Source organism: Haplochromis burtoni, unplaced genomic scaffold (genome assembly GCF_018398535.1).
Source record: "Haplochromis burtoni strain Fernald_Lab_line unplaced genomic scaffold, NCSU_Asbu1 Contig_125, whole genome shotgun sequence".
Classification (NCBI taxonomy): Eukaryota; Metazoa; Chordata; class Actinopteri; order Cichliformes; family Cichlidae; genus Haplochromis; species Haplochromis burtoni.
Window position 1 is genome coordinate 1,592,266 of NW_024582486.1, and position 27,652 is coordinate 1,619,917.

Consider the following 27,652-nt stretch of genomic DNA (forward strand, 5'->3'; position numbering starts at 1 on the left):
GGAGACGTCTGTTACCCACTAGCTCGATAGCTAGCCGGGGTTACAGGCTCACTAGAGCCGGTGAGAGCACCGGACTCCCGGCAGATCGTTTTCAAACGTCTTTCGCTACTCAGGTGAAACATATATAAGTGACTTAGATAACTTAAAAATGTTATTGTTTGGCTTTTTTTAGTATTTTATTTGTTCCTGAGTAAATCGGTTTGGCTGAGATTAAAGTTATAGTTTTTACACAGCTGAATAAACATCAAGCAGACAGCTGATTATCAGAAGTGTGAGATGCTCCAGAATTTACTCCTGTGTCCTGTTATATTTTAGATAGCAAGGAGTTTATTAAACTTCACCGAAACAATCTGCAAATTTCATTAAAATTTAATAAACTATCATCTTGTCTTTATTTTTAGTTAGCACAGACCTTAAACACTTAAAGCTGTAAGCTAATGATCGTTATATAAGAGCAGATGCTGCTGGTGCAATAAGCTGTAGTTTTACGTCCAATGGATGATGATCTGATTAGTCGACTAATTGCAAAAATAATCGGTGACTAGTTGACTATCAAAATAATCGTTTGTGGCAGCCCTAAATGAGACCAAAGCAGGGCTTGTGTTAGCCGATGTGATGTCACTTTTGGGGTGTGTGCTATTCTCAAGGACAATTATTACTTGTCTGTGTCTAGCATTAAGCACAAAGCTAAACATTGTAAGCAAAACTGAGAAAACGTTGTGTATGTGTGAGGTCTACCACAACTGAAAATGGGAAAAAAAAAATCTTGTAAAACGTGTTCTCAATTTAAGGATCGATTTCACAATCAATCTAAATGAGCTGCAGTTCAGTTCACTGAAATTCCTCACATGTTTTTGATCTGACAAGTTTGTGAGCGTGTTTATTTGAGAGCAAAACTGAAGTGTGACTGGAATCAGTGTATTTTCCGTTATGTGTTTAAATGTTTTCATATGTGTGTGTGCATGAGTGTGTGATTGTGTGGGTGTGTTAAGCTTCTCACCCCTCCAATTTACAGCCATCTGATTAGCTGATTTGTTGCCTTGTAGTTATGCTAATGCTAGCTAATTACAGCCCTGGTGAGTACTCAAGGCTCTCTCTCTCATTCTGTGTGTGTGTGTCTTTCTCTTGTGTGACTCTTTTGATCTCATGCTGTCAGTTACTCAACAGATATCATGGCTGCTCCTTGCCACAGCTGTCAGCAGGATGGTGTCAGACAGTCGCACGACTTTAAAGATGCAACTGGGTGTATTTGTGTACGTGGTTGTGTTGTCTGCATTTGTTCATTTGTAGACTCTGGACAGTCATGACTGCTTTCATTCTTATTCAGGGAAGGTGTGTGTATGAATATGAGTGTGTGACCATTTTTCCTTTGGATGTGTGAGTGTGTGTGTCTGTTTCCTTGAGTCACATGCTAAGCCCCAAACATCAGCTCAGGGATCCCAGCCAATTAAAAGCTAACGCAGGCCCAGATGCCTTTCTCCTACCAACATCTGGGTATTAAGCTAAACGCCTGCGATATATTAGTTATGAAGTCAGCAGCTATGAGGAGGACCACACAGGAGAAGGGGCACATTTTAGCACACAGTCTCGCTCTGTAACTTGTTCACTATGTAAAACGATGAGGTTTGTCTAACTAAAGGGCAAACAAAAGAAAAAGGAGAACATTGTTTTCTTTCTCACTGATTCATATCAACTAACCTGTCATCATATTTCACCAGTCATCAACTTCTGTATGTATGAGTTTGCTGAAATGGCCCTGCAGAGACACAAGGAACAGGAGTTGTAGACAGAGAAACCCACAAACTTAACTTTTGTTCTATATTTTTTTCAAAATCTTTTTGCAAAATGCATAAAAGATGAGCGGGAAGACTGAAAATGTGAAAATTTTCACAATTTGCACTCCAGGGGCAGAGCTTCGGAGGAAGCACCAGTGTAAAAGTGAGGATATAACACTGTATTTGTGCACATTTAGTCGAACAGCTCTGAACTGATGAAGACAAGTCGCCACATGTGTGTTCATCTGCTGGGACAAATTTATCTACAGTTTACATACTGAGGTGGGCAAGAGAGATAAGAACATGGAGAACGAGAGCAACAGTGAGGGGGTGGTTTGCATTGTAGAACATAATGATGTGCTTATAGTTGTGATTATATCAGTTCACTGGATTGTGTATTTCATTTCCCTTGATTTCAAATTAAAGATCCAGGGTGACAGTGATGCAACAGTGGTGCTTGAAGGTTTGTGAGCTCCTTCACGTCATCACGTTAACAAAATGAAAACCCCTCTTGTGTCGCTGTCAATCGCTTCTGCTTTGACAGCGACACAAGGCTCTGAGGAATTTCAGTTGAAGCCATTCCTCCAATCAGAACAGCTTCAATGCTGGCAGGTTGATGGGTTTCCTTAAACTGCATGCTGTACCTTCGTCTACATTTCTGAAAACATGCGCCTTTTTAGGACATTTTTCCAGAAGAACAATGGTTAAGGTAGCTGAGATATGGTGTCATGACAGTTTTGGGGGCAGAGTGGTTTCTTCTCTTTTGTTCACAGTGCTCGCAGCACTGTCTGCAGCACATACAGCAGATGGCCCAGCTGGTGTGGAGTCACTTGGTGTGTTTGCATTAAGTTGTTAGCTAGTTAGTGAAAGCCTGTGTTCACAACCTCTGCAGCCTTTGTGCAGTTTTCTGCTACTTTGGACTCACTGAAAACATGAACTATTACATGTTTCACTAAATCACAGGTCAGCTGATTTGAAGATATAGAGGTTTGTTATATTTTACTACATAACGTGTGTTTCATCTGATGAGTCCAGATATCTGCTGGAGTGGTGACATTTGGATAATGCAGTCAGAACTGGATGTAAACAACATGTCAGCATGGAGCCATCCTACCTCATATCAGCTGTTCAGGCTTGTGTTTGTGGTGTAATGGTGTGGGAGATATTTTTTGGCACACTTTGGGCTCCTTAGTACCAGCTGAACATAGTTAAAACACCACAGGCTAACTAAGTACTGCTGCTTAGCATGTCAACTGGTTTTCTGAGCTCACTGTATTCAAATGGCCTCCACAGTCACCAGATCTCAATCCAGTAGAAGACCTTTGGGAACTGGTGGAACAGAAGATTGACATCATGGAAATCTGCAGCAATCATGTTGTTGTGGACCAAAGGTTAGCGGCACCTTGTTTAATCCATGCCACCAAGAACTAAGACAGTTCTGAAGGACAAAGACAGTCAAATCCAGTACTAGCAAGGTGGCTTTAAGTGTATATAAAAATATTTAAACAAGTGGAGTTTGCTGAATTATTGGCTGTTGGGCTGAAATACGGGTAATTTAAGCTCTTCTGGTTTTTTTGTTGTTGCTTTTTTTTTTTTTAACGTCAAGGCACTTTATATTGTAAGATAAAGATAATACAGAAAAAATCCCAACAATGAGACAACCCTCCTATGAGCAAGGACTTGGCAACAGCAGGAAGGAAAAACTCTCTTTTAACAGGAAGAACCCTCTGGTAGAACAAGGCTCGCGACTGCTTGGACGTGAGGGGAAGAAGACAAGACAATTCGTAACTGCTTTAAGTATAAACTACAAAAGGTGTTTTTAATTTTCCCAAAGGGTATTGTCTGACTGCGAAGTTTCCAACCATCCATTTTCTTAACTGCTTATTCGACTTCCAGAGGGTAGCAGAGAAACTACAGCCCTTCAGTCGGGGAGAGGCAAGGTACACTGTGGAGTCATCAGTTTCCTAACATGCATTTGAAAGTGGAAGGAAACCATATACCTGCCAGTCACAGGATTTAATGTCTACATTTCGGAGTTTGACACTGATACACCCAAAAATACACCTGTTCAGAATCCCCATTTATATCCACCTATAATATGGCTTTCTTCTACACAGGAAAGGACTTTCAGACCCTAAAACAAGAGCTCAGGCAGAAAAACGAGTGCACAACAAATTCCACACGGCTTTGTCTCGATTAACCGTGTCTGCACAGTTTTTATGGCGGCGTTGTCTGTGCCATATATCTCCTTGTTTCCTCTCAGTGAGAGGCTCTCAGAGCTGTGGTCACTGTGTTCCTCTGGTGGCCTGCAGGCCTCGTCTGCCGCTGTCGTGTTTTGTAGAGACTGTGTTGCGGTTTCTCCTACGCACCAAATACAAACACACAGACGCACACACAAACACACAAATACATGCACGTGTCTTGTCTCCCTTTCTGCCTGTTTTTGTCTGTCTTGTGCTCAACCGCACACATGCATCGGGTATCCGCCCCTCCACATCCTCTCCACTTCTATACCCTGGAGCCCATCTGTCTCTCTTTCCTCGGTCTCTTTTTCCTCGTCAGTTTTCCACCTCCTCTCTCTCCTCCCTCGCTTCCAGCTGTGTTATACAGCTAAAGAATATAAGGAGCAGCAGGCCGGCTATAAATATTCCCTGCCCACCCAAGACTGTTAGGATTATTATTTTTCTTATAATCACTGTGGTCTTTCTATAAACTGAACAGATTATTATCTGGTTTTTGTTGCCCTGTGCAGGTCCCTACTGCACAAGATAGCTGCCCTCTCCACTGAATTTGTCTTTGTGCAACATTTGTCAAAGAATTAGCAGGAGGTTGTATTTGAACTGACACAGCAACAATGTGGCATCGGATGAGATGAGTGGACGAAAAATACATTAAAAATAAAAATCCTGGAGTAAAAGTGACGTAGAGCCACAGAGAGGGAGGAAAAGAGCCAGAAGAAGCTGGGTGATGGTCAGGAGCGCTGTCGAAGGTGAAGAGGAATGCTGAATTTACAATGACAAAGCTCTGTTCATGTTTTCTTAAAAATGGGGGTTGGGCTCCTACTTGTTTACAGATGGAGCAGTCCTGTGTGCTGCTTCGTCTACAGCTGGGAACCAGCTGCGTGAATCAACCTTTCCTCATCTGCTTTATCCATCCATCCTTCTCTCCCTCCTTCTCCCCCCGCTTCCTTTGCTTCTCCTCCTTAAAAGGAGTTCAAAGTAATCCTTGTGGTTTGGGGCAATACCTATCTGCTATACAGGCATGTAGAAGTTAAGGAGAAGTAGTAGTAGGAGAAGAAAAGGCAAGACTTCAGTGGTAGACAGAGAAAAGAGGAAGGTGTGTATGTGTGTGTGTATGGGGGGAGGGAGAAAAAGGAGCTGGAGGTAAAGAGAGGAGAGGGAGGAGAGGAGCGGGGTACAGGAAACCACAGGTATGTGCAGGATGGTGGGTGGGTGGCCTAGAGAGAGAGAGAGAGGACAGAAGAAGCAAAAAAGTGAAGGAATCGCAAGTCATGTGGGGATTAAGCTGAAGGAAATACCCTTACATGTGTTGTCAGCATCACACCTGTCAGCTCGACTGAGTTTTTTTTGGTCGAGACCCCTGAACAGAAGTCTAACTGCTTTCCTGAGAAAGTGAAGCTCATTTGCCAGCAGTGCAAAACAGTGCTTGTACAGGCAAATGAATACAAGGAGAGGTGAACCGCTCCTAATCCTTAAACAAACACGATCAAGTCACCGACTGATGAAGCCAATGGTTACAAAGGTGATAAAACAGTAATCATGACTGTGCCGCTAAGGTTGGCTGTTCACGTGACAGTAAAGGAAGTTAATGATGGGACTTTTGAGGCCAAAATATTTTCATTGTCAGTTTGTTAAGCAAAGATTATGTTTACAGTTCACTTTTGTTCTGCACCTTTTACTCCTAGCACCAGGTGTTCATCAGGCTGGTGATACAAAATGATGTTTAGCGTTCCTAAACATTACAAAAACCCAGTGACGGCTCAAAACTCTGAGTTTTCTAGTTATTTTTCTTGCTGTGATTTATCTACCTTAGCTGTGCCGAGTAGCTGTACTCGAGCCCTCCAGTGCCCTAATATCTTTCATCAGTCACTCTGACTGTGTAACAACAAGGGATCAACGTTTCATCCCGCCATTCTGACAAGGTGAGAGCCCCAGCATTGAGACATCAGCACCGCGGCTTCACCAGCACAAAGTTTACAGTACAGGGATACGTGAAGTGTGAACCGCTGGGGTTGAGACTGGGGTTATGGTGTCGACTGTGTCTAAAAGGATAGTAAAGGATTCCCGTCTCATGGCTACACAGACTCAGTTTTTAACCAACTTTAAAACCAAGGAAATGTTGTCATGTGTCTCACCTTCAGACTTTGTATGCTTCTGTTATATTCAAATATATTTTCCTTAGTATGCATTTTTACATTCAAATATATTGACAGTAATGCAGTAATTTGGTTGATGAATTTCTGTCTTTTTAATGGATAATATGCATAAGTATATGTATACTCTGTACATTATCTGCATTATAGCTCGGTCATTAAGCCGGGATTATACTTTTCTGCTCGGGTCCGACAGTGAGCACGAGGGTCTGTGTGCCTGCCTGCTTTTGTGACCGCGTGGACTCATCCATGGAGCATTTACATTACAGTGCACCAACTACGCATCCGCTCCAGGCGGCGGACTGCTCGACCGTCGGGTCTTCAGCTGTTTGTGTCCGGGTCCACAGCAGATTATAATCAAGCTCTTGGAGCTTTACAGAAAACAAAATATTTAGAGTGAGAACTCTTTGAATGCCCAAGTTTACAAAGCAAAGCAACAGGTGATTAAAAATGGCCGTATGATTTTATAGTTTAAACAGTGGTGTAAAGAGGGAGGGAATAGGGTGGCAAGTGCCCCCATGAAATATAATTGCAGTGTGTGCAGCATCCAATGAGTTAGAGCCTGGGTGGGACCAGAGCTGTGGTCACTGCGTGGTCACAGTATGTAGATTAAAATACTAATACTAATAAAATACTAATATCCTTATATATTTATGCTGTATTCCTAAAAGTACTAAGCACAATACAATTTAAGTCATCTCCAGCTGGAATATGAAAACGATCCGTCCATCCAAATAATTGTGATTCAATAATACATGTAGGGAGATCATGAAGAGAACTGGTGTATAATGAGTACTTTTACTTCAGGTGGTTTAAGTATTGTTTTTAAGTTAAACTCTTTGGCTGCTTAAAAGGGATTATGACCTTTTTTAAGTTTAGGGTCAAATACTTGTTTTGACCCTTAAATAGTTATTCAGTCAAAATGGTGTTTAAACTCATGTGTGGTGCTACTAGATTTTGAGCCGAAAATATCAGTTAGGAAATAAATTTGAAATGTGGGAGCACAGTGTCTCATAGTGATGCTGTTGTTAGTACTGTAAGTAGGGTGTACCCCACTTTTCCCCCCACGATAGCTGCGATAGGCTCCAGATCCCCCCGTGTCCCTGGACTGGATAAGTGGTTAAGAAAATGAACGGATGAAGATCATTTTGATGGCATGAAAGTCAGTTAACTAAAATACTGAATGATGGTCTTACTCGTCTGACACAATGAGGCTTATGTCTGTTCTGTATCTTTTTAAAGACCAAATGGGCATTAAAGCAGTTTAAATCAAAGTCAGAATTGCTGTTACTAAGTAGATATGACATTAATCTTCCCTGCAGCAGTTTAGTAAGTAGAGCTTACTGTACATTACAGTGATGTCTCCAACCCTGTGGCCTTTCACTGGTCACACTGTTGGCCCCCATCACATTACAGCAGCTGCGAGGAATTCACAGATTCTGGGTAAAAGGGGTAAAAAACACAAGGGGGGGTAGGGTGGGGGAGAAAAGCAGGAAAGGGTGAGAGTCTGTGTTGGGGTTGGAGGGGGGGTTACAAAAACAAAGGCAGAAATTAAAAACAAAGTTTACCACTGAAGGAAAACAACAGGGTTAGAAAAAGTCGGCGTAAGAGAAAAAAAAGAAAGAAGGAAGGGAGGAAAAATGGAAGAAATCGAGGTAGAATCTGGGCTGTGGTTGGCTGCAGGCCCGAGCCCCGCCTCCGTTCCCTCCTCCCTCCCGCGGTCCGTCTCCAGCCCTAACACAACAGAATCCCCCACAAGCCCAGCCACATCAGGAACGGCTGGCTACATTATAGCTGCCATTATCGTCTCTCAAGTCATAACAGCCAGAGAACACCCACCTCGACTGCAGCTCCGCCAGGAGGGGGAGGGGCGAGGGAGAGGTCGCAAGAGCAGGAATGAGCATAGGGAAGGAGGGAGTGAGGGAATGAGTGAGAGGGTGGAGGCAGCGGGGGAGAAGAGGGAAAGCGAGAGATAGTCAGAGATACAGAGCTATGGAAGAGGCAGAATTATAAGAGGACAGCAGGGAGCCGAGGAGAGGGTGGGGGAGAAAGAAGATGCTTTCAGATGGGTGTTTACACTCGATGCAGCAACCTCTGAAGATGTGTGTTGAGTTTTATTGAGGCTGCTGAGTGCGTGTAAATGTTGTGTAGAATATTTAGCAAAAACACAAACAAGCAACACAGACTGAATAATCACATTCCCATGTGAGATTAGAAGAGAAGCAGGCTGAGAGGAACGGGGATGTCATTAAATGCCGCTTTTTATATTGGCTGAGGAAGCGCGGGGGGGGGGGGGGGGCATGTGTGAGCCCCAGTTTAGTGTTTCACCCAAGAGAAAAGGAGTGTAGAAGTAGAGCGGATCAGACCTTTTGTGTGACACAGCCAGTGACCTGTGGAAATGTCTGTCCTCTCTGGAGACTTCCTCGGAGGGAGGAGGATCAGGACTTTATGGGAATGTCACAAATGGCGAAACTGCGAGAGACTAAACAATGTTTCTCTTTGTAACCCACAAACACAAACTGTCACCTGAAAACTGAATCTAATGGGACAAATAAGCACTAAAAGCTCTAAAATGCCTTCAGCCCGGTCCAATCAGATCCCTGCAGCAAGTCTGTCCTCCTCAACTGTATTTTGTCCCTTCAGCTGTTTTCTCATGTGGTACTTCTGACACTTTGTGGAGGATAACTTTGGGATATTTTCCTTTCTCAAATGTAGAATACAGCAGGAAATTTACTTCAGATGTATTTTCACTAGTGCCCACTTGCTACTGGTGAATGAAACATGGACTTGGTACCAAATAGCTTGCCGGTTAAAGACTGAACGTCTGAACGTGCTGGGCAGTTGCATTCTCACTGCTCACTGTCTGACTAAAGTTCAGGGCTCGAGTGCATGTTTGGAAACGGCTTCAGCTTCTTAAAGTGACACTATTTAACTAAAATAAACAACCGTTGTATTTTCCAATGAAAAGTTAAAGTCATAGGCAATAAAATATTAAAGTGCACCACATGACTGGGTAGGCGTAGAACCACCTTTCACAGCATTAACTTGAAGTAATCATTTTCCATGTAACTGTCAATTTTGGCCCACTCTTTACAACATTGCTTTGGTCCATTGAGATTCGTGGGCATTCATTTTTACACAGCTCCCTCCACAGCATTTCAGACAGTGAGGTCTGGACTTTGCAGAACCTTCATTCTTTTCTTTTTCAGCCTCTGTTGTAGATTTGCAGGAGTGCTTGGGATCATTATCCTGTTGCTGAGTTTCGGCCAAGCTTTAGCTTTCAGACACATGGTCTCGTGTTTGATTCTAGAATACAGAGTCCAATGGCCACAAGGTCCTGTGTCTGCAAGCAAGCCCAAATCATCACGCCTCCAACACCGTGCTTCACAGTTGGTATACAGAGTTTGTGCTGATATGCTCTGTTTGGTTTTTGCCAAACATGGCGCTAGATTTGTCACCAAACATTTCCACCCTGGTCTCATCCGTTCAAAGTACAATGTTCAACAAGTCTTGTGACTGGTACAGCTGAAGTTTTCTAAACTATAATCCATGCTGCCATGTTCCTTTTTTAGAGAGAAAAGGCTCCTGGCAACCCGTCAAAAAAACGTGTTCAGTGCACACAGCAAAGGGTCTCGAGTCAAAAACAAAACCAGGCTGCTGCATTTGACTCTGAGGCATATGTTCGCCTGCTCAAACCGGCACCCGAAGTCATGATTTTTAACATTTAACATGCCAACAGAGGCCAGTAAAGTCAGATTATTTATTGGGTTTTTGCCTTTCTTTGAGTATCGCATGATCGGCCTTTGAGGTGAAGTTTGCTCGGATGTTCACTCCTGGGAAGGTTGTGCCATTGTCATAGCACATACCTGAAAGCTTGAGAATGGAAAACTGCCAGAACCTCGGCTTTTATAGAAGTGATCTTACTTTCTTATGATCAATCAATCATATGCATTCCGTTCACAGCACCTGGCTGCTACTTATACTCCTTATTTGTGTGGTGCAGTAAGGGTGCACTTACATTTCCACAGGACTGCATAGAGTCCTGTGGAAATGTTTTATTCCCTTCACAGAAGGCCTGCAGGCCACATCTGCTGTTATACTTAGTATCAGTTTTTGCTGAATTGTGAGTCTTTATAGTGCAGTGGTTTGGTTTCTGACAGTGAGTGAGTAATAGCCCAATAAAGGATACAAACCCATATTTTATTTGTTGGCTGTAGGCTCTGTTAGTTTGGTTAGTAAGTAGGTAAGCTGGGTAGAAATTTATTAGGCTACGCTACATTCAAGACTACTTAGGGATGTTTTTAAAATATTCATTAATGGAGGTGAGCTCATCTAATATCACCGTTAAGTGTGGCATCCAACAGCAAGCCCATTCATGGATTTGCCACACTTTGGAAAAATAGTGTAGTGCTATTAGAGCAGAAGTAAAGTTAGAAAGCTTTCCTTTTTTCAGAGCAGGATGATTCTGTACAACAAAACTAGAAAACAACACACTAAAAACAAGAAAATGATTCAAATGGATTATTATTGTCCAGCTGATTCAGTTCATCAGTTAGATCAGGTTTGTCATCTTTATGTCTTTATGATAGGGTTGGGTTTTTCGGGTATTATTTACAGTAGATATCGCTGTTTTGCCTCATGTTACAGTACATTCATAAACAGTAGTCATTAGCTGTATTTAAAAATAAGATTAAAAAGACTTGGGCCACTCTAATGGGAATAGAACTAACTCGCAGAGCTTTTTCTCTTTGTTTCAGTCTCTTTATTCTTAAATTTGTTCACCAACAACAAACGTCTGGCCGGGCTTTTAGGCCGTCTTTCAAGTCTGTCCTGTCTTCATTAATCTCACCTCCTTTTGCTCAGCTACAGTTCAGTCGGAGAAGTCCAGCTGGCTCCGTCGCACTTTCCAGTCAGCCAACAAGCAACTCCCAGCTGCCCATCGTGGTCATCAGCTCAGTGAACTGAATGTCTGACTATCCTCGATCTGGCTTAGTCAGGCAGGAAATAATCTCTGTAAACAGATATCTGCTCATGAATATGAGGAATCTGTAAGCAAGGGCCAAGATCTTTGGTAGCTTTCTTGTTTCTGCATGTAGTCCGCTTGTTGTCAGGATTCTGTTGACCAATCCCGTCCAGCTTTGCTTGCAAGTCACAAATGCTCTCATAAAAGAAAATTATGATTGAACCAAGGAGATAGAAAGGATAGAATAATTATACAGAAAACTTTAATTTTTTCATTTCAGTGAGCGGTTACAAGTGTCTAACTCGGTCAGTAAATGTAACATCAAGAGTTAGTGAACCTTGAGTGTTTGAATGTGGAGGTTTTGGGTGTACAAAGTGGCTGGACATCCTGTCCTCATCGCCAGCTCCTTGGTTCCTGCCCAGCTAGCTGTGCCGCACTAGAGCAGATTTGTTTAGTTAGCCGTTTGATTTATGGCCTTGGGGTTTTTAATATGCTGCTGCCCCATCCCTCTCAAACCCAGCACCACAAAATTACACTGGGCAGAAAACTCCTTCAGAGTTTCTCACAAAATACTGACCTGAAATAGCGCAACACCTGTGTCAGCACCGCACATATGAAATCATCCTGGATGTGTAAATCCATGTATTTCATTCTGTAATAACTATGTAAAGGTTCGAAAGACTTTCCCACCTAAAATTCATCACCAATTAGAGAAAAATACTAAAGTTTTTATAGTCTAATTCAACGTCTTTCTAATAAGGTCAGTTACATTACACTCAACAGCTGTAGAGGTTTTGATTGGACTGCACCGTCTGCAGTTTCTGACGCCTGGTGTTTGTAACGTTTACTGTTTGCGTATGTTGGAGGTAAACCTAGCTTATGAGACAAGGTTGCTCAGACTTTTTCTGGATGTGAGCACGAGCTTTGCACCATGCAAATTAATTACACAAGACACATTTCTGTGCGTGAACACTGAACTCGCTGTTTTACTCCCTGGAGAAACGTTGCCAAACACACTTTTCTACAAATTCCAGGTTGCACACATGCAGGTTTATACATTATTCACTCTCGTGCTAGGATCTACCACACACACACTCTAGTGCAAGTTAGACTCTCCAAAGCACTTTTGTGATACACACCTGCTACTACAGCATCACCGTTATGGACAAACCTCAGGCTTCTACTGATATTTCTACTATAAATTACACTAATTCATACAATTTGTTAATGAAAACGCACTTAGACACCAATATCGCCCATAAGTTCTTATAGTGCAAACTCAACTTTAGTTATTCAGGTAACAGTTTTAGTGCTTCTGCAGAAATCGTGGTAACAGCATGACTGAGGAGGACACGAGGCAGGTCAGACTTTGGATCGTAACCCTCAAGCGTCTTTAACTATTTTTAAAGCACGACCTTTCTCGAAAATTGCACAAAAAATAGAAATGTGCCGAGGATATTGTGTGCTCAGAGTTAGTGATCCCAGTGTGGTGAGTTTGTCGATCAACTTCTGCATCTGAAGAAATTGTCTCTCCCGCTTTGCCTCTGCCATCTAACACAGATATGATTGGACTTTTGTAACTGTGCCTGCGTTTCTCTGTGAGCGTGCTGTGCATGCATGGTTGTAATTATCTGTAACGTGTATGAGTGAAAACACTTTTTTGGGGGGGATAGCAAAGGTTGCTCGTCCAGTTAATGGTCACGTGGTCTGCTGCCGATCCTGTGCGACTGAGTTTCAGCACTAACTGCTTCAGTATACCTACCGTCACTGTGGCACACATTCTCGCAAGACTTGGTGGCCGCTGGATGATTCTGCATCCCCACCGTGAGAATGACAGGTGTGCCAGTGTGTGTGTGTGTGAGGTTGTCTGGGGAACCCCTTCTTGGTATTTATGAGTTCTGGACAGCTGAGGTGTTTGGTGAGATCTCTATTTAGCACTTCCGGCTAATTATCATACACACATCCAAAGCCTGTGCTGAATATATGCAATTACTCCTGGAGTGCCCACCAACCCCCCACCCCCTGGTGGCATGTGGCTTAAATAGGTCCCTACTGCCCTTTTAACACTTGTGCTACTGCATAACAGGCGTCGCAACCTGTAACACTGAAACCATAGAGCTTTGATCTGCAGAGCACAGGAGCGCCTCTAGTTTGGGTTTGAACATTTGTCACATAAACCCAAGTAATGTGGTATTTGGACACAGCATCCACAGTCTGATTTGTGATGCTTTTATATTTTTGCTTTATTTTATTGTTGCAGCACATGTCCAAATAAAAGAAGTAATAACATATTTGTCCACACATGCGTGGACAAATACATAAAATTGTTGAATGTTTTTGGCCTTTTTCCATTTGTTGTAGCTCAGACATCAGTGTACTAATTACCTTTCGAAACATGTAAGAACCCACAGTCCCAGCTATTAGTACCTGCACTGATGTGGCTGGATGTAATGAGCAGGTGCTTGTTTCCTGAGCTCTCTCAGCTAGAATTACCTTACACATATACTCTTGCTGAAAGATACCGTCTCCATATGAGGCTCGCACAAAAGGCTGCTTTGTTCCACTTTCATTTTTCTCTGTTTGTCTTGCTAGCATCACTAAACCTGTGTCCTTTAAGTTTTTTAAGGCAAAGCCCTGATTTTCTTCACTGAGCATGCGTGGCTGCCTCGTCAGTTGTTTAACACGATAGAAAGATTTTTAAAAGCTCTCTAAGAGTACAGGATGTGTTTTTAATCAGGTAATCCCTTTTGTTAAATGTCGAGGTCGAACCTTGCACTCGAGTAGCTGTAGCTATGAAATTAAGATGAACGTGAATTCTTTTACATTTCACTTCTATGTGCTGCTTTTACTTAAGCAGTGGATTTGGCATTTTAAACCTGGACTGTTTAAAATAAGTATGACTCAAGCTTTCAGAGAGCTTATTTTGTCCACAAACTGTTTTTCTTAGTTTGGTTTGGTCTGTTATTAACATCCTACGTATTCTTTTTTTTCCCCTCAACCACAATTGTTCTCTGTATTTGGATTTTCTTTCTGGTGGAGTTCAGTTTTGTTTGGTGGAGTTGGGTTTGTTTGGATTTCCTTCTCTTCATCCTAACCGTGTCCTCGTCTCTTTATTTTTCTCTCTCTCTCTCTCTGTGTCAGGTCCAGGGTGTAAGGGGAGCATTAGGTCTGAGAGCTCCGATGCCAGTGGACATGCAGCCACACCAGGGGCTGTATTACTACGAGACTTCACCCAGCCAGCCCTCCAGAGGGTAAGACGGCAGCGAGCACGGAGCGAGGCCTCCTGTTGCTTTTAAACAGCCGCAGCTCTTTTACGTGAGAGAACTCAAGAGAGTAGCTCGACATTTTCAGCAAATCTGATAACAATATAATCACCATCATTATTACACACACACACACACACACACACACAGAATGAACTACAGTTGAGATTTTTCAGTGCTGCCTGGAAGATAAACCAGTGCTACTGGCTTTCTTCAAAAACAGCTGCAATATTTCTGTTCTGTAATTTACAGAATTGACATTCTGATACTAGTTTTATCTACAATTTCAAACTGTCTGGTCAAACTGAGCTAAATTATCTGCTTGGCGCTGATCTGCTACTTCTCCTACGACGACACAAGCTTGTCAGGTGTGGGTGTCGAGCAAATGATTTTCTCTTCCTGCAGACAAGAAGGTATTAAACTTCTGCAAAGAGTAGAGTTACTCCAGGATTTAACTCCCCTCAAAAACCTCAATAAATAAAGTTTGTAGGTGTTCGTCGTGTACTTTTGTACTAGACCTTCACGTTTGTTGCCAGATTTTATGCTAAAAATGGCACAATGCTGTCATCTTTAATAACCAGAGCTGTTTCTTTTTTCTAATCTTGCTACAGATCAGCAAAATCTGAGAGATCTGACTTTTTTTTGTATTTTATTAACAATAAATCACATCAGCTCTCCTAGAAAGCAGAGACGACTGATATCTTAGGCTCAGAAATCAATCACACAGATATTCTCAGGGTACAGAAGCTCAGATATGTCTGCAATTGTCGTGGGCACAGTGCTAACTCAGCCCCTCACGCCTCCTCTATCCACCCTCGCGCCGTCTCCCTCCCTCCCTTCTCTCATGCCACCCAGGTTGCGGGTGGACTCGGCCTCTCTCTGACAGCTGCTAATTACAGGCTGACCAGGCCCCGCTGCGCTCTGCATGACTGCCTCGCGCCCCACTCAGGTTACCCAGAGTGAGGGAGAAGCAGAGAGAGTTGGAGAGAAAGGTGGCTGGGCAGGACAGAGGAAGAACAGAGGAGCAGGAGGTGGGGGGAGAAAGGAAGATAGAAAGAGACAGAGAGTTGCAGAGGAAGGAGAGCGAGAGAAACAGAAAAGTATAACAGAAAGGATGAATGGGAGAAGAGAAAAGTAGGAATGGGAGGGAGGTAAATTCGGGGGGAACCAGCAGAGTGGATTAGAGAGGACAGATTAAGCTCCTGTGTGGAATACACGTTGTGGTAAAAGAATTAAAGAACTCAAAGGGCGACTTAGGAGAAGGTGGAGAGATGCAGTCTTTCCCTTTTAGAAGAAGAGCAACAGGGACGGAGAAAAGCAAGAAAAGAACAGGAGAGACCAATTTTGAGCTAACCAGTGAGAGTAAAGAAATGTCAGAGAATCCATTGAAATTCATGAAGACTGGAAAGTTCCAATGAAGATTCATGTCTGTAGCTTAGGGGAAAACCCAGATGAGTAAGTTTCCAAAGTTTAGGCCGAAATAAGGGCTGTGTACCATCTAGTGGTGGGAAGGACACAGCACAATAGTAGTTCTAGTCTTTAGGCAGTGCTAGTTTTTCCAGGCATGGAATAGAAAACGTCTATATGTAATTCTAGCTTACAGGCTGGAAATAAAGCTTTCCAGTGAGTATAATTTTATCCCATTTATCAGGCTTTCATTTATTTATTATGATTTTGTTTTAGATGACTGTTTAATCAGCATGACTGTAAATAAAATGATAAAAATGCTACAAAAGAGTGCCCAACAGTGTATCAGAAATCATTATCATTCCTTGTCACAGTTCCCTTTCAGAGTATTTGCACTTTACACATTTATTCAAAATTTTTTTTTGCTGTTTTTCTCTGATGTTCGCAGCATAGTCCCATCAGATCAGTCTCCCTACAGTGATGTGTCTTCGCTTCGTGCTCCGCTCCTCGACGGCCCGCCCCAGGACTGCCACGCTATGTATAATCCCATGACTCATGGATCAGGACCAGGGCAGGGAATTGGCCCCTGCTTGGATCAATATATGAGGCACCCTCAAGCCCCACCACCCCACGGTATGATGGGCCACAGGGGCATACCGCCCACAGAGGGTGAGTCAGAGTATCTTTTACATCTCCGTTAACCTCACAGCTGCTATTGATTTGGATTTAAGGATACCTGAGAGACTGAAACCAAAAAACAATGTACAAAAGGAGTGAACAGAAGTTAACAGTTGGCTGGCTTTACTGTGGAGATATAAATCTGGAGTGTGAGGTTGCAGTAAAACAGCAGGCGGGTGGATTACTCTAAATTAGTCAGTTAAATAAAGACGAACTAGAGCTAAAAGAGTTGTGTGCGTACAAATATATCCATATATAGATACAGATATGACTGAACACTTACTTGTTAATGAGTAACTGGTTAAATTTGTATGCATGTATGTTACATCACCAGTCATGTGTGGAATGTTATCAAAACAGTCAAATGAACCTCTCATGTGGCTGCTGATGCAAAGTACTAAAATGCTTTTCTTCCATTTGTACCTCATGTTACTTATTTGCTATTTATTTTAATTATTTTTTTTCTATTACCCCTAAAAGTCTAAAAAGAAAAAAGGGTCCAGACTAGATACCACCAAGAAATGTGTCATTACAGAAAAGGTGAAAAGTTTTGAAAAAGTTTTACTTGCACAGCTCTGCAGGTCAGCCTGAATTGCTTGTGAGATTTTCGGCATGTGCGTGCTTCTTTCTGACTCTCTGAGCTGCAGCGACCCATTAATCCTGTCTTTGTTCCCCTACTTAAAAATAATGTAGCTTTTTGCAGCAGTGCATTTCAGTGTCTGTAATGCTTTGCAGGTGGTAACAGCGCCCCCTACTGTAACCAGAACATGATGTCTCATCACAATTTCTGCCAAGTTCAACATGGCTCTGATCAGATTGGATCAGGTGATGGTAAGGAAAACCTTAATTTAGATTTTTTTTTTTTTTTAAAAACCATCCTAAAATTTAACCCTTCTGCTTTCATTGTCATCTCTCCTGTAGGCTCGAGGTTCTCCACACCTCGTTCCATGCTTAAGCTAAGCAAAAAGAGAGCTCTGTCCATCTCTCCTCTGTCTGATGCCAGTGTGGACCTGCAGACGGTAATCCGGACCTCACCGAATTCCTTAGTGGCCTTTGTAAACTCTCGCTGCAACCCCAACGGCGCTAGCTCCTATGGTCATCTCTCTGTGAGCGCTATGAGGTCTGATATCACTTGATTTTATATGATTTGAAAGTCACTGTTATCCTCCTCGGTTACACCCTTTGTCAATAAAAACAGACCTGAGGTTAAATATTTAAAGTGGACCTATTATGCTCATTTCCAGCACCATCATCAGTCTGAAGCCTGAGCTGAAGGTTTCAGGGATTTTTTGTATGTACTCTGACCTTATTACTTACTTTGAACACATGCAAAATTGCCAGTCTGCAACGATAGATAGATAGATAGATAGATAGATAGATAGATAGATAGATAGATAGATAGATAGATAGATAGATAGATAGATAGATAGATAGATAGATAGATAGATAGATATCCCTCTGGAGAACATGGATGAACAGGTGAATAAACAATAAATAAGTCCACTTTAAAGTATTTGAAAGTAATGTCCTGCACGTTTGCTGACGTTTTTTCTTTCATGTTTAAATTGTGTTGATAATCCCTCTCCTCTCATTTAGCCCTCTTCAATATTTATTATCAGGTGTGATGTGATGACATCCCTTAAGCCACGCCAGATGGTGACACATGTTTCAGCCAAATGGTTTTAAATAATAAAAGCAGATTATGTGAAGTTGAACAAAATGTATTTCTTCATTTTTAAAGAATTGACAAAAAATACATTAAGAGTGTATTTCTAGCTGCACCATCTTTAGCAAACTAGCTGCTGATTCTCTTTAGTTTCTTATCAGTTCCCTTTATTTGTTTTTATCTCCCGCTCCACAGTCCATCGCTCGGTTATTCCAGCAATATAAATTGCCAGTCCAGACAACAAGGGTCCATGTATGGAGGAGGAGGAACACCTCTGGGAGGACACACACCAGGCCCCTGCCAAGCTTCACGTTTACCTCCCCACAATCCTCGGCTCCATGCTCCGCCCAAACACGGACACGTAAGCTCATTCTTTCCCTTAGCACACTCTGCTTCTCATAGCTGGGAGAGCATAGTTGGGAAGTGGGAAGAGAAAGTGGCGGATAAATGACAAAGAATGAATGCATATTTTATATATACGCATTTAAGTTTTGAATGAGGAGAAAGACAAAGATTATATTATGAGAGTATTGTTTTGCAGCTGAAGACAGAGCCAGGCCTTGGAGGTGCGATTGATGGCATGAATGTGAAGAGCCTGGAGGAGAGGTCAGAGGGAGATGTAGCTAGCCCTTCTTCCACTGGCACTCAGGTACAGTAATGATGATCATATGTCAAAGTGAAAGAGATTCAAAAACAGTGAAAGTGCGTGAAATTATATATTTAATGGCTGAAAATATGTTGTTTAGATAATTGCACAAAATAAACTGGAGCTATTCTTCATTTCTACACATGTGTCTGCAGGACCCTCTTCTGGGCCTTCTGGATGGGCGAGATGATTTGGACAAAGAGGACGGGAAGCCTGAACCAGAAGCCGTCTATGAGACCAACTGTCGCTGGGAGAGCTGCAACAAGGAATTTGACACACAAGACCAGCTAGTTCATGTAAGACTAAGAACAGGGCTGCCAGCCTTCAGATACAAAGTAGAGAGAGGAACAGAAAGGAGGTTATATAATACAATACAAAACAAATTGCATTTTCATAGCTTTATATTATATATTGTAACAGTTAACAGTAAAATAGGTGAACTAACCCTTTAACTAGCTAAACTGAAGAGATGCCGTGGATAATGGATTAGATACAGTTTCTGTATGTGACCGCTAAGCTGTCTGAGAAGGAGAAAAGTACAAAGTTTAACTGACCTGTAGGATCCTCACTTATCATGCCTTACACAGAGATACCCAGCTGTTGCAGATGTTTAATAAATTCAGAGGAAGCAGCTCATATGGCTCCATCTCAGCCTAGCATCCTCGCCTGTCACACCAACCCTCTGCATGTCCTGCATCACACATCCATGAACCTTCTCTGTGATCTTCTTCTTTTCCTCCTGCCTGTCAGCTCCATCGTCAGCATCCTTTGTTCATTGTATCCACTATCTCTCCACATGTGCAAACCATCTTAGTCTCTTGTCACTCCCAATGAAAGTCTCTTTAACTCTCCCACCTCCGTTAAGGATACACAAACCTTCACGTCCTGTGAAAGTTATGTCAAAAGGTAGTATTTAAGTATTTACAGATCAGTAATAGATGTTAAAATAAGGCAAACATCAACATATATGAAGTTAAATAGGCACACTGAATGTCTTTTGCATTTTCTGCGTTTTTATTCACCGTGTGTTGTGTAGAAGGACTTTGGTTTGTGTTCATGTGTTCATGTGTAGCATAGAACTATAGAATGCTTCCATCCCAAAACATGTCATTGGAGTATCCACTATCTGTCACTAACAATGAATCTTTTTGTGTTTGCAGCACATCAACAACGAGCACATCCACGGGGAGAAGAAGGAGTTTGTGTGTCACTGGCAGGAGTGCTCTCGAGAACAGAGGCCTTTCAAAGCCCAGTACATGCTGGTGGTTCACATGCGCAGACACACAGGAGAGAAGCCACACAAGTGCACTGTGAGCGCATGTGTTAAGTCTTTGCTTTGCCTCTTAGTTCTTGTTTCTCTTTCCTTGTCCAGATATCTTCAATTCCAACATGCTCCTGTGTTCCTGTGTACCTTGACATGCATACCATATATTATTTTCAGTGTGGATTAACAATCTTTTTTTATATTTTAAAACTCGCTTTACTGTTTTGCAGCTCAAATCTAATATTGTTATAGGACCGCAGGCTTGTTGTCAAAGCTTTTACAGACTCTAATCATCCCCTCTCTTGCAGCGTAGCTGTTGTAACAGTGTTAATTAAACAATTATGTATATTTGCTGTTCTAGTTTGAAGGCTGTAATAAGGCCTACTCTCGCCTGGAGAATTTGAAGACCCACTTGCGCTCTCACACTGGGGAGAAACCATATGTGTGCGAACATGAAGGCTGCAACAAAGCCTTCTCCAATGCTTCAGACCGAGCTAAACACCAGAACCGAACTCATTCCAATGAGGTAATATTCACCTCCGAAAAGTGCTTAGCTATTGAATGTCACGTGCATGTTGCTGTGTAAGCTCTGTATTATTAACAGTGTTGTTTGATTAAACCATGTGTTTTCTTCCTAAAGGGTAACCTGTAACTGTTTTGTGCTGTTTCATTACACGCTTTCATGTAAAATAATTGTATAAATGTATTGTAGAGATTCACATGAGTAAAGATACACAACATAAATTGGAAATAATTTCTATTTGAATCATAATATTTTACATAGCAGGTAAGCGGCAGTAAAGTAAACTGTGGAATGCAAGGAGTTCACATAAGGTGCTTTTGTCTTTTACAGAAACCTTATGTGTGTAAAATCCCTGGTTGTACCAAGCGATACACAGATCCAAGCTCTCTGCGTAAACATGTAAAGACGGTGCACGGCCCTGAGGCCCACATCACCAAGAAACATCGTGGAGACACTGGCCCTCGTCCCCCCGGTTCAGTTATGAACCCTGGAGGTCCCAACTCTGAACTGCTGCTGGAGAAAGAAGAGGCACGCAGAGAAGACTGCAAACTATTGGCTCCTGAGACTTCTCTGGTGAGGGTTACAATTTGTTCTATATCATTCAAATGAATAACATAACAAAACTCCAATGTAGTGGAAAAAATAGGGACCACTTCCATATTTTCGTATTAAACTTTATCCCATTTTTAAAGTTAACTTTGTCTCTCACATCTTCCAGAAATCCCAACCAAGTCCTGGTGGTCAGTCTTCCTGCAGTAGCGAACGTTCTCCACTGGGGAGCACCAACAACAACGACAGCGGTGTAGAAATGAACCCTAATGCAGCCGGTAGTCTGGAGGACCTCACAGCATTGGAAGATGGTGTTGCAGGTGGAGGGGGAGGTGGAGGGGAGCCGGGAACAATGGGAATGTCAGCGCAGGCTCTGAAGAGGCTGGAGAATCTAAAGATTGACAAGCTGAAACAAATCCGCAGGCCAACCCCTCCTGGACGCGGTGGCAGCAACAAGCTTCCTGCAATACCTGGTACATGGTGTCATAAAACAAGTTAAAATCAATGCATAAACATAGAACTACAACTGCTGAGCTTAAATATACCTTAGATTGTTAGATTAGCTGTTCAGTAATGTTTTCACTGGAACACACTGAATTTTTAAAAAACTAAATAAAATATTGTTAATTTGTAACGATTTAACACTTCTAAGCTGTTTCCTCCTGGATGTTTGTTTTCAGGTCCAGGGGAGAGTATGGGAATGTGTGCACCTTCTCCACTTCTCTCAAATCGACGTGTTATGGAGCTGTCCAATCATGAGCTTGGAGGGGGGACAGTTGCCTGCTCTACTAATGACAGGAGAGGAAGTGGCACCAGCAGTCTAAGCTCAGCCTACACCGTGAGCCGTCGTTCCTCCATGGTGTCTCCTTACCTGTCCAGCCGACGCTCCAGTGATGGCTCGCAAATGGGAGCAACGGTTGGGGGAGGATGTCACCTTCTGGGCGCAGAACAGGCTGGGGGAGACCCTCTCTCTCCTGAGACCAATCGCAGAGGAGCTCCATGTCCCGGAGGAGGGTTGCCCGGCCTCCCTAATTTAACCCCAGCTCAGCAGTACAGCCTAAAAGCCAAATATGCTGCAGCCACTGGTGGACCACCACCTACTCCTTTACCTAATATGGAGCAGCCAGGTACTCCTGGCAGAAGAGGAGGTGTTTTGAGTGAGTACCATGGTCAGCCTTTGCCTCCTTTCCTTCAGCAAGCTGGTCCTCGTAGGCATAGCGCCAACACAGAGTATGGCACCGGTGTTATCTACCCTCACCAAGCTCCAGGTAATAACAACAGGCGAGCCAGTGACCCAGTTCGTGCCGCTGCTGACCCTCAAGCTCTTCCCAAGCGCTTCAATAGCCTCAATAATGTAGCCATGATGGGCCGAAGGAATGCACTGCAACACCGTGGCTCTGACACCAGCCTTGCCCGCCATATGTATTCCCCCCGGCCTCCGAGCATTACGGAGAACGTAATGATGGAAGCTATAGGTATGGAGCCCCACCACGCTGACAACAGGGATCGCTCCATGATGTTGCCACCTGCAGAGAGAAACTTCATGGGATATCAGCAACACAATCACACCCTTGGAGGAGTAGATGGAGGTCCCATTTCAACTCAGCTGTCCCCGAGCCATGATGCCCTGAGCTGCCCCGAGAGGGGTTACATGCAGCGGCAGTACCCGAGCCAGGGAGGGGACGTGACTGCCAGCGCTGGTGTAAATCCAATGGCACAGGCAAGACCTGTTCATTCAGAAGGCATGTCGAATGCACTTCTGCAACAAGCTGAGTACAGTATGAGCAATTGCCAGCTCAGTCCCTCTGGTCCCCATTACCCTAGTGTAGGCCAAGGTGGTGACGCTGGAGGTCCCTGGAATGACACCCATAGCCAGGTCCAAACATCCAGCCATACTCTTCAGAACCAGCAAGCTATGCAGTATTCAGAAACTAGCTTGCACCCACAACAAACGCAGGCTCACTTCAACAATCAAACAGGCCTCTACAGCAGTTCAGATGGAACCCACAAACTCATAATCAAGCCTGAGCAGCAGTTCCACCCTGGGATGGGAGCTGGAGATGCCTGTCAGAGCGCTAAGCTCCATCATCAACGCATGCTTCTGCAGCAAACGCAGGGTTACCCACAACAAACAGGGCAGGTAATGATGAGGAACTCTAACAACCCCAGGTGTGACTTTCAAGGGCCAAACCAAAACCCTTTTCCCAGTGGAGAGGGATTAAGTCTGGGCTGCGCTGGCTCTGCACTGGCTGATGGTCAGAGGTCAGAAACCCCAATGATGCAGGTAAAGGAGATGATGGTGAGGAATTATGTGCAGTCCCAGCAAGCACTCATGTGGGAACAGCAGCAAGAGCAGCAGCAGAGTGGATTAAAACCTTCTCCTCTCTCTGACAATATGGATCTGAGTGGTCAGGCAGCGATGATCCAACACAGTCCACAGCACCAAAACCAAAATCTTTATTCCAGCCAGACCTATCCTTACCCCAACCAGAACCTGGTCATGAGTCCTCAGGCCCACAGCCGTGTGCCAAGCTCAGTAACACCTAAAGACCAGCAGATGGCAGGTCTCCAAGGTTCATGTTATAACCAGGAAATGGTGGTCCCCAGACCTCCTCAGGGCCGAAAACCTCTCAGCCGCCAGAGTAGTCTGTCACAGGTGGGAGGAGGCTACCTTGGCAGCCCACCACACCTGAGCCCTGTCCATTCCACTTCCAGTCCCAGGCGAGGCGTTCGACTTCCTCCTGTCCAGCATCCACAGCATCCCCAGAATGAAATGTTCTCTCCTTCCAACAACAACAACAACGTATACTACTCTGGTCAGATAAACATCGGTATGGAGAAAAACATGGACGCTCAAAACGGGCCTTGTCTTAACCAGCAGCACAGTATGGGGTCCAGTCTGGACCCAGTAGGTGGCACAAAGTCCACCCCTTTGGCTAACTATCCTGAGTCTGGCCCCATTTCAAACGCCCTAGAAAACTTGGACTTGGACAATGCTCGCATAGACTTCACTTCCATTATCGACGATGCCGACTCTTCGTCGTTCAGCGATGTCAACAATCCCATCCAAGATCAACCGGGATCTTCGTCCCAGGCCTCATCCCGCCTCACCACACCCCAGACTTCTGTCAGCTTGGCTGCAGGGTCTGGCCTGTCTAACATGGCTGTGGGCGACATGACATCCATGCTAACCTCACTAGCTGGGGAGAATAAGTACCTGAATACACTGTCTTAGAAGACAACTCCTTGGCAGCTATACAGAAATTAAGGCTAACAATCACACTCTGGCCTTTACCAGGTTAAATGCAACCAGCCTGAGGTTTCAGAAAAGAAAAGAAATTCTGTCCCTTAACATGATTTTTCTCTCGTACATTATAAGAAAACTGAGTTGTGTAAAAACAGAAAAAGTTTTAAAACAGAATAAAAATCTGTGCTGTTTTATACCTGTATGCTTTTATATGTAAACTGAACATCTTCCGTATTTTTAAAACCAGGATCCCGAGCTGGCGAGCATCTTTTAATACTTCTCTGGAAAATTTTAGTTGAGACCAAGCTACTATTGTGATCCCGCCACACAGGTCGAAATTTTACAAATCCTCACCCAAAAACCTTAAAACCAAAGGTGCCTGATCAGCGTCTCGCAGTTATCTCCCGCTGCCTCGGTACTCGGTGTTTTTCTGTGCCTGCACACGGAGCTGTTTGCCTGAATGACGCTGAACTTCTTTCTGAACGGGCATTCCAGTCACGTATGGAGCACAGAAGGAAACATGTAAATAAGTTTATACAGCGTGTCATGTATGTGACATTAGGTAATACCCCTGTCTTAATGGACTGCTTGGTTTCTGAAGGCTAATGCTGAGGGATGTCATAGTAAAATGTTTGACAAGTTAAGAGAAAAAATGCTTTTAGTGATCGTGAAATCATTTTTCCTTATCGCTGAGGATTTCTTCCTTATCAGGAGCAACACAGTATGCTACCAGAGCAATGTCAGTATTCCCACACAAACACACTTTCCCCTGCACGTGACCGCACAGAGACACTCAGGATGTGTTTGAATCTTTGGTGTTCATATTACATGTATGTTGTAATTGCCTTTCCAGACAGAGAGTTTGCACTCCACATGTTTACTGTAATTATTCTTAAAGCAGCTGTGTATGTATTTTTTTCCATTTGTGTTTATAACTGAGGTTCATACAGTGAGCAAAGCTCGAACATAACACGTATCCACAATCCCCACTACATGTCAATATGTGTAATATACTCAAACATCCCTTTACTCAAAGTTAACCTCACCTACAGCTCATATGTGACTCAGCTGAGTATGGTGGGTATTCAAGCTACTGGATACAAATTGACTCAGCTGGTCTGTACAGATTATTAATAGTTGCCTAACTGTTGAGAATCTGAGGTACATTCAGAGTACGGTGCTGCTGCACTTTGGCTCTAATCCCAAAGAGGAGTTGCATGAAAAATGCTGCGTTAATAGTCCACAACAGGGCATCGGCATGAGTGGGTTTTTTTTAAATAAATAATTGCTACCACTGTTGTAAAATCTTCACTTTCTTGGCACACTGAGGTACTTTTGTGCAACTTTTGAGCTGTATGATGCAGAAGTAGGCTGCAGCGCTTTATACGAGAACTAATTTTATACTGTGGCTTTGCACTGACTGCAGCACTGTGTGTCTCCGTCTCTTATTACTAATAACATGAACCTCTTGTTTTTTTTGACAATAAAGAATATTTGCAGTATTTTTTTTAAAATAGTCATTCAAGAACACACCTGACCGTGCCTACACTCAGCAAAGCCACATTAAAGTATTGATGAAGCATTTCACATGACTTTTCAGCTCATAATAATAATGATGCCACTGTAAAGTTTACTAAGCATTAGCAGGAATGGGGGGAGAGTACAATCTACCAAAGACATCTACAAATGAGAAAAACATGCACAAATAGTCTATTTTTAACACAACACTAACACTAGAAATAAGGGCATGAACATTGACTGATAGTGCTATGCTTTAGAATGTATGAAATGTTTTGTAAAAAAAAAATTGTCTTTTTATATTACTGAACTTCATGGATGTCGCCTTCTATGTGTGTATTTTTTTTATGTAACTGTCACCTTTCATTCTGACTTTTTTGCTGGCAAAAGAATACCACCTGTAGCTACCGAAAATTAAAATAGCAGCAATAACTATATTAGACAAAAGCCCAAGTGTTATATTTTGTGTACAATTTTCTACATTTTTATACATATGTGCTATATTTTACCATTTTATGAATAAACATGTTGAGTTTGGGATGGATGCAGAATGTTTGTGGTCCAACTTTTCTGTTGCATGTTTCTTGTTGTGTGATGCAGTTTTGTTCCACATATGCTCACATGAGCAATATGGAGTTGTTGTTTTTTGTAGTGCTCATGTGTTGAAGAGTGAATTATGCGTTAAACATGGATCTAGGTTAACAAACAAAATTGTATATAAAGAGGATTTAATATTTGTCCTTGCTACAAGCAGTCTTTTTGTCTGGTGAGTTAATGTAGTGACTCCGTTTCTCCAGTAGAGTGCAGTAGAACATGAGGAGCGTGGGCAGACACTGTAGGCTCTTTAAATTTAATTCTCTGCAAACGAAGACCTGATAGCGTTGCTTGCTGTACTTAATCTGTCACTCCCGCGCGGGCTTAAATCGAATTACTCTTCCAAATTATTCAAAGTCTGTCCAAACGACCAAGCTGAAGGCTCTGGTCCTAAATCATCAGTGTTTTTAATCCCGCAGACTGTTTCCATCTAATTGTTTTTATTATTATTAAAACCTCATAGCAGTTATGTGTTATGGGTTTGAGCGGTCTGCTAAGTCGATGAGCAGCGAAACTGGCTGGACTGGCTCTGTGGTCAGTGGGCACTGTGGAAACGCAGTGGTAGATGGTGGTGTGAACATGAGTCAAGAATAGTTTAAGCAGAAAGTCTTTTTCCCCTCAGACTGGAGTAAAATTAGAGAAAACGGAAAAGAAAAGTATATTTCCTCCCTGTAATAAACTTGCGATTATTGCTGTATCCTGGGACTCCACGAGGTATCCTTCCGCCGGGACGAGGAGAACCAGAGATGTACACCTGTTCAAACTTCACCTCTAAACACTGAGCGACTGATTAAAAGAAACATATGAATTTTGGTAAGTTGACCATAAGTCGCAGTTTACGTTATTGTTCATGTTTTGTCGTGAAATCGTGAAAATGCGCCCAACCATAGTCCCAGTCAAAAGGTCAAAACGAAGGCATTCGGTTTTCCTTACAGGCGCGTGAGCTGTAGTAACCATAACGTCATTAAATAAAAGCACCGCGCGAACGAGCCAAACCAGCTAACTGATTTATAACTGACTGCAACTTGTAATAAAGTCACTACAGGCAAACTTTTAAAACTGAAATATTAGAATACCAGTGTCACCTCCTAATAACTACTGGTTACACAGATTTCTCCTCCTTTGACCAAAATAATTTGTCATTTAATCGATTCTTCTTCTTTTTT

General features: G+C 42.8%; 1 protein-coding gene across 2 annotated transcripts in view; it reads left to right on the plus strand.

Annotated features, from left to right (window-relative positions):
- gli1 (GLI family zinc finger 1) overlaps window positions 1-26,629 on the plus strand; it is a 53,293-nt gene extending 26,664 nt beyond the window's left edge. The window contains exons 2-13 of one of the 2 annotated variants that reach the window (XM_005929700.2): window positions 14,273-14,382; window positions 16,250-16,470; window positions 17,215-17,310; window positions 17,401-17,599; window positions 18,341-18,506; window positions 18,687-18,794; window positions 18,947-19,087; window positions 19,952-20,101; window positions 20,417-20,581; window positions 20,909-21,151; window positions 21,297-21,600; window positions 21,808-26,629. In XM_005929700.2, the coding sequence (XP_005929762.1) occupies window positions 14,312-14,382; window positions 16,250-16,470; window positions 17,215-17,310; window positions 17,401-17,599; window positions 18,341-18,506; window positions 18,687-18,794; window positions 18,947-19,087; window positions 19,952-20,101; window positions 20,417-20,581; window positions 20,909-21,151; window positions 21,297-21,600; window positions 21,808-24,362 (4,419 nt within the window). In that variant the 5' untranslated portion in view covers window positions 14,273-14,311 and the 3' untranslated portion in view covers window positions 24,363-26,629. Of the gene's footprint in view, window positions 1-14,272; window positions 14,383-16,249; window positions 16,471-17,214; window positions 17,311-17,400; window positions 17,600-17,723; window positions 18,507-18,686; window positions 18,795-18,946; window positions 19,088-19,951; window positions 20,102-20,416; window positions 20,582-20,908; window positions 21,152-21,296; window positions 21,601-21,807 lie in introns of those variants that run through there. The other variant, XM_042224000.1, reaches the window with a different exon arrangement.
- The last annotated feature ends 1,023 nt before the right edge of the window (window positions 26,630-27,652 follow it).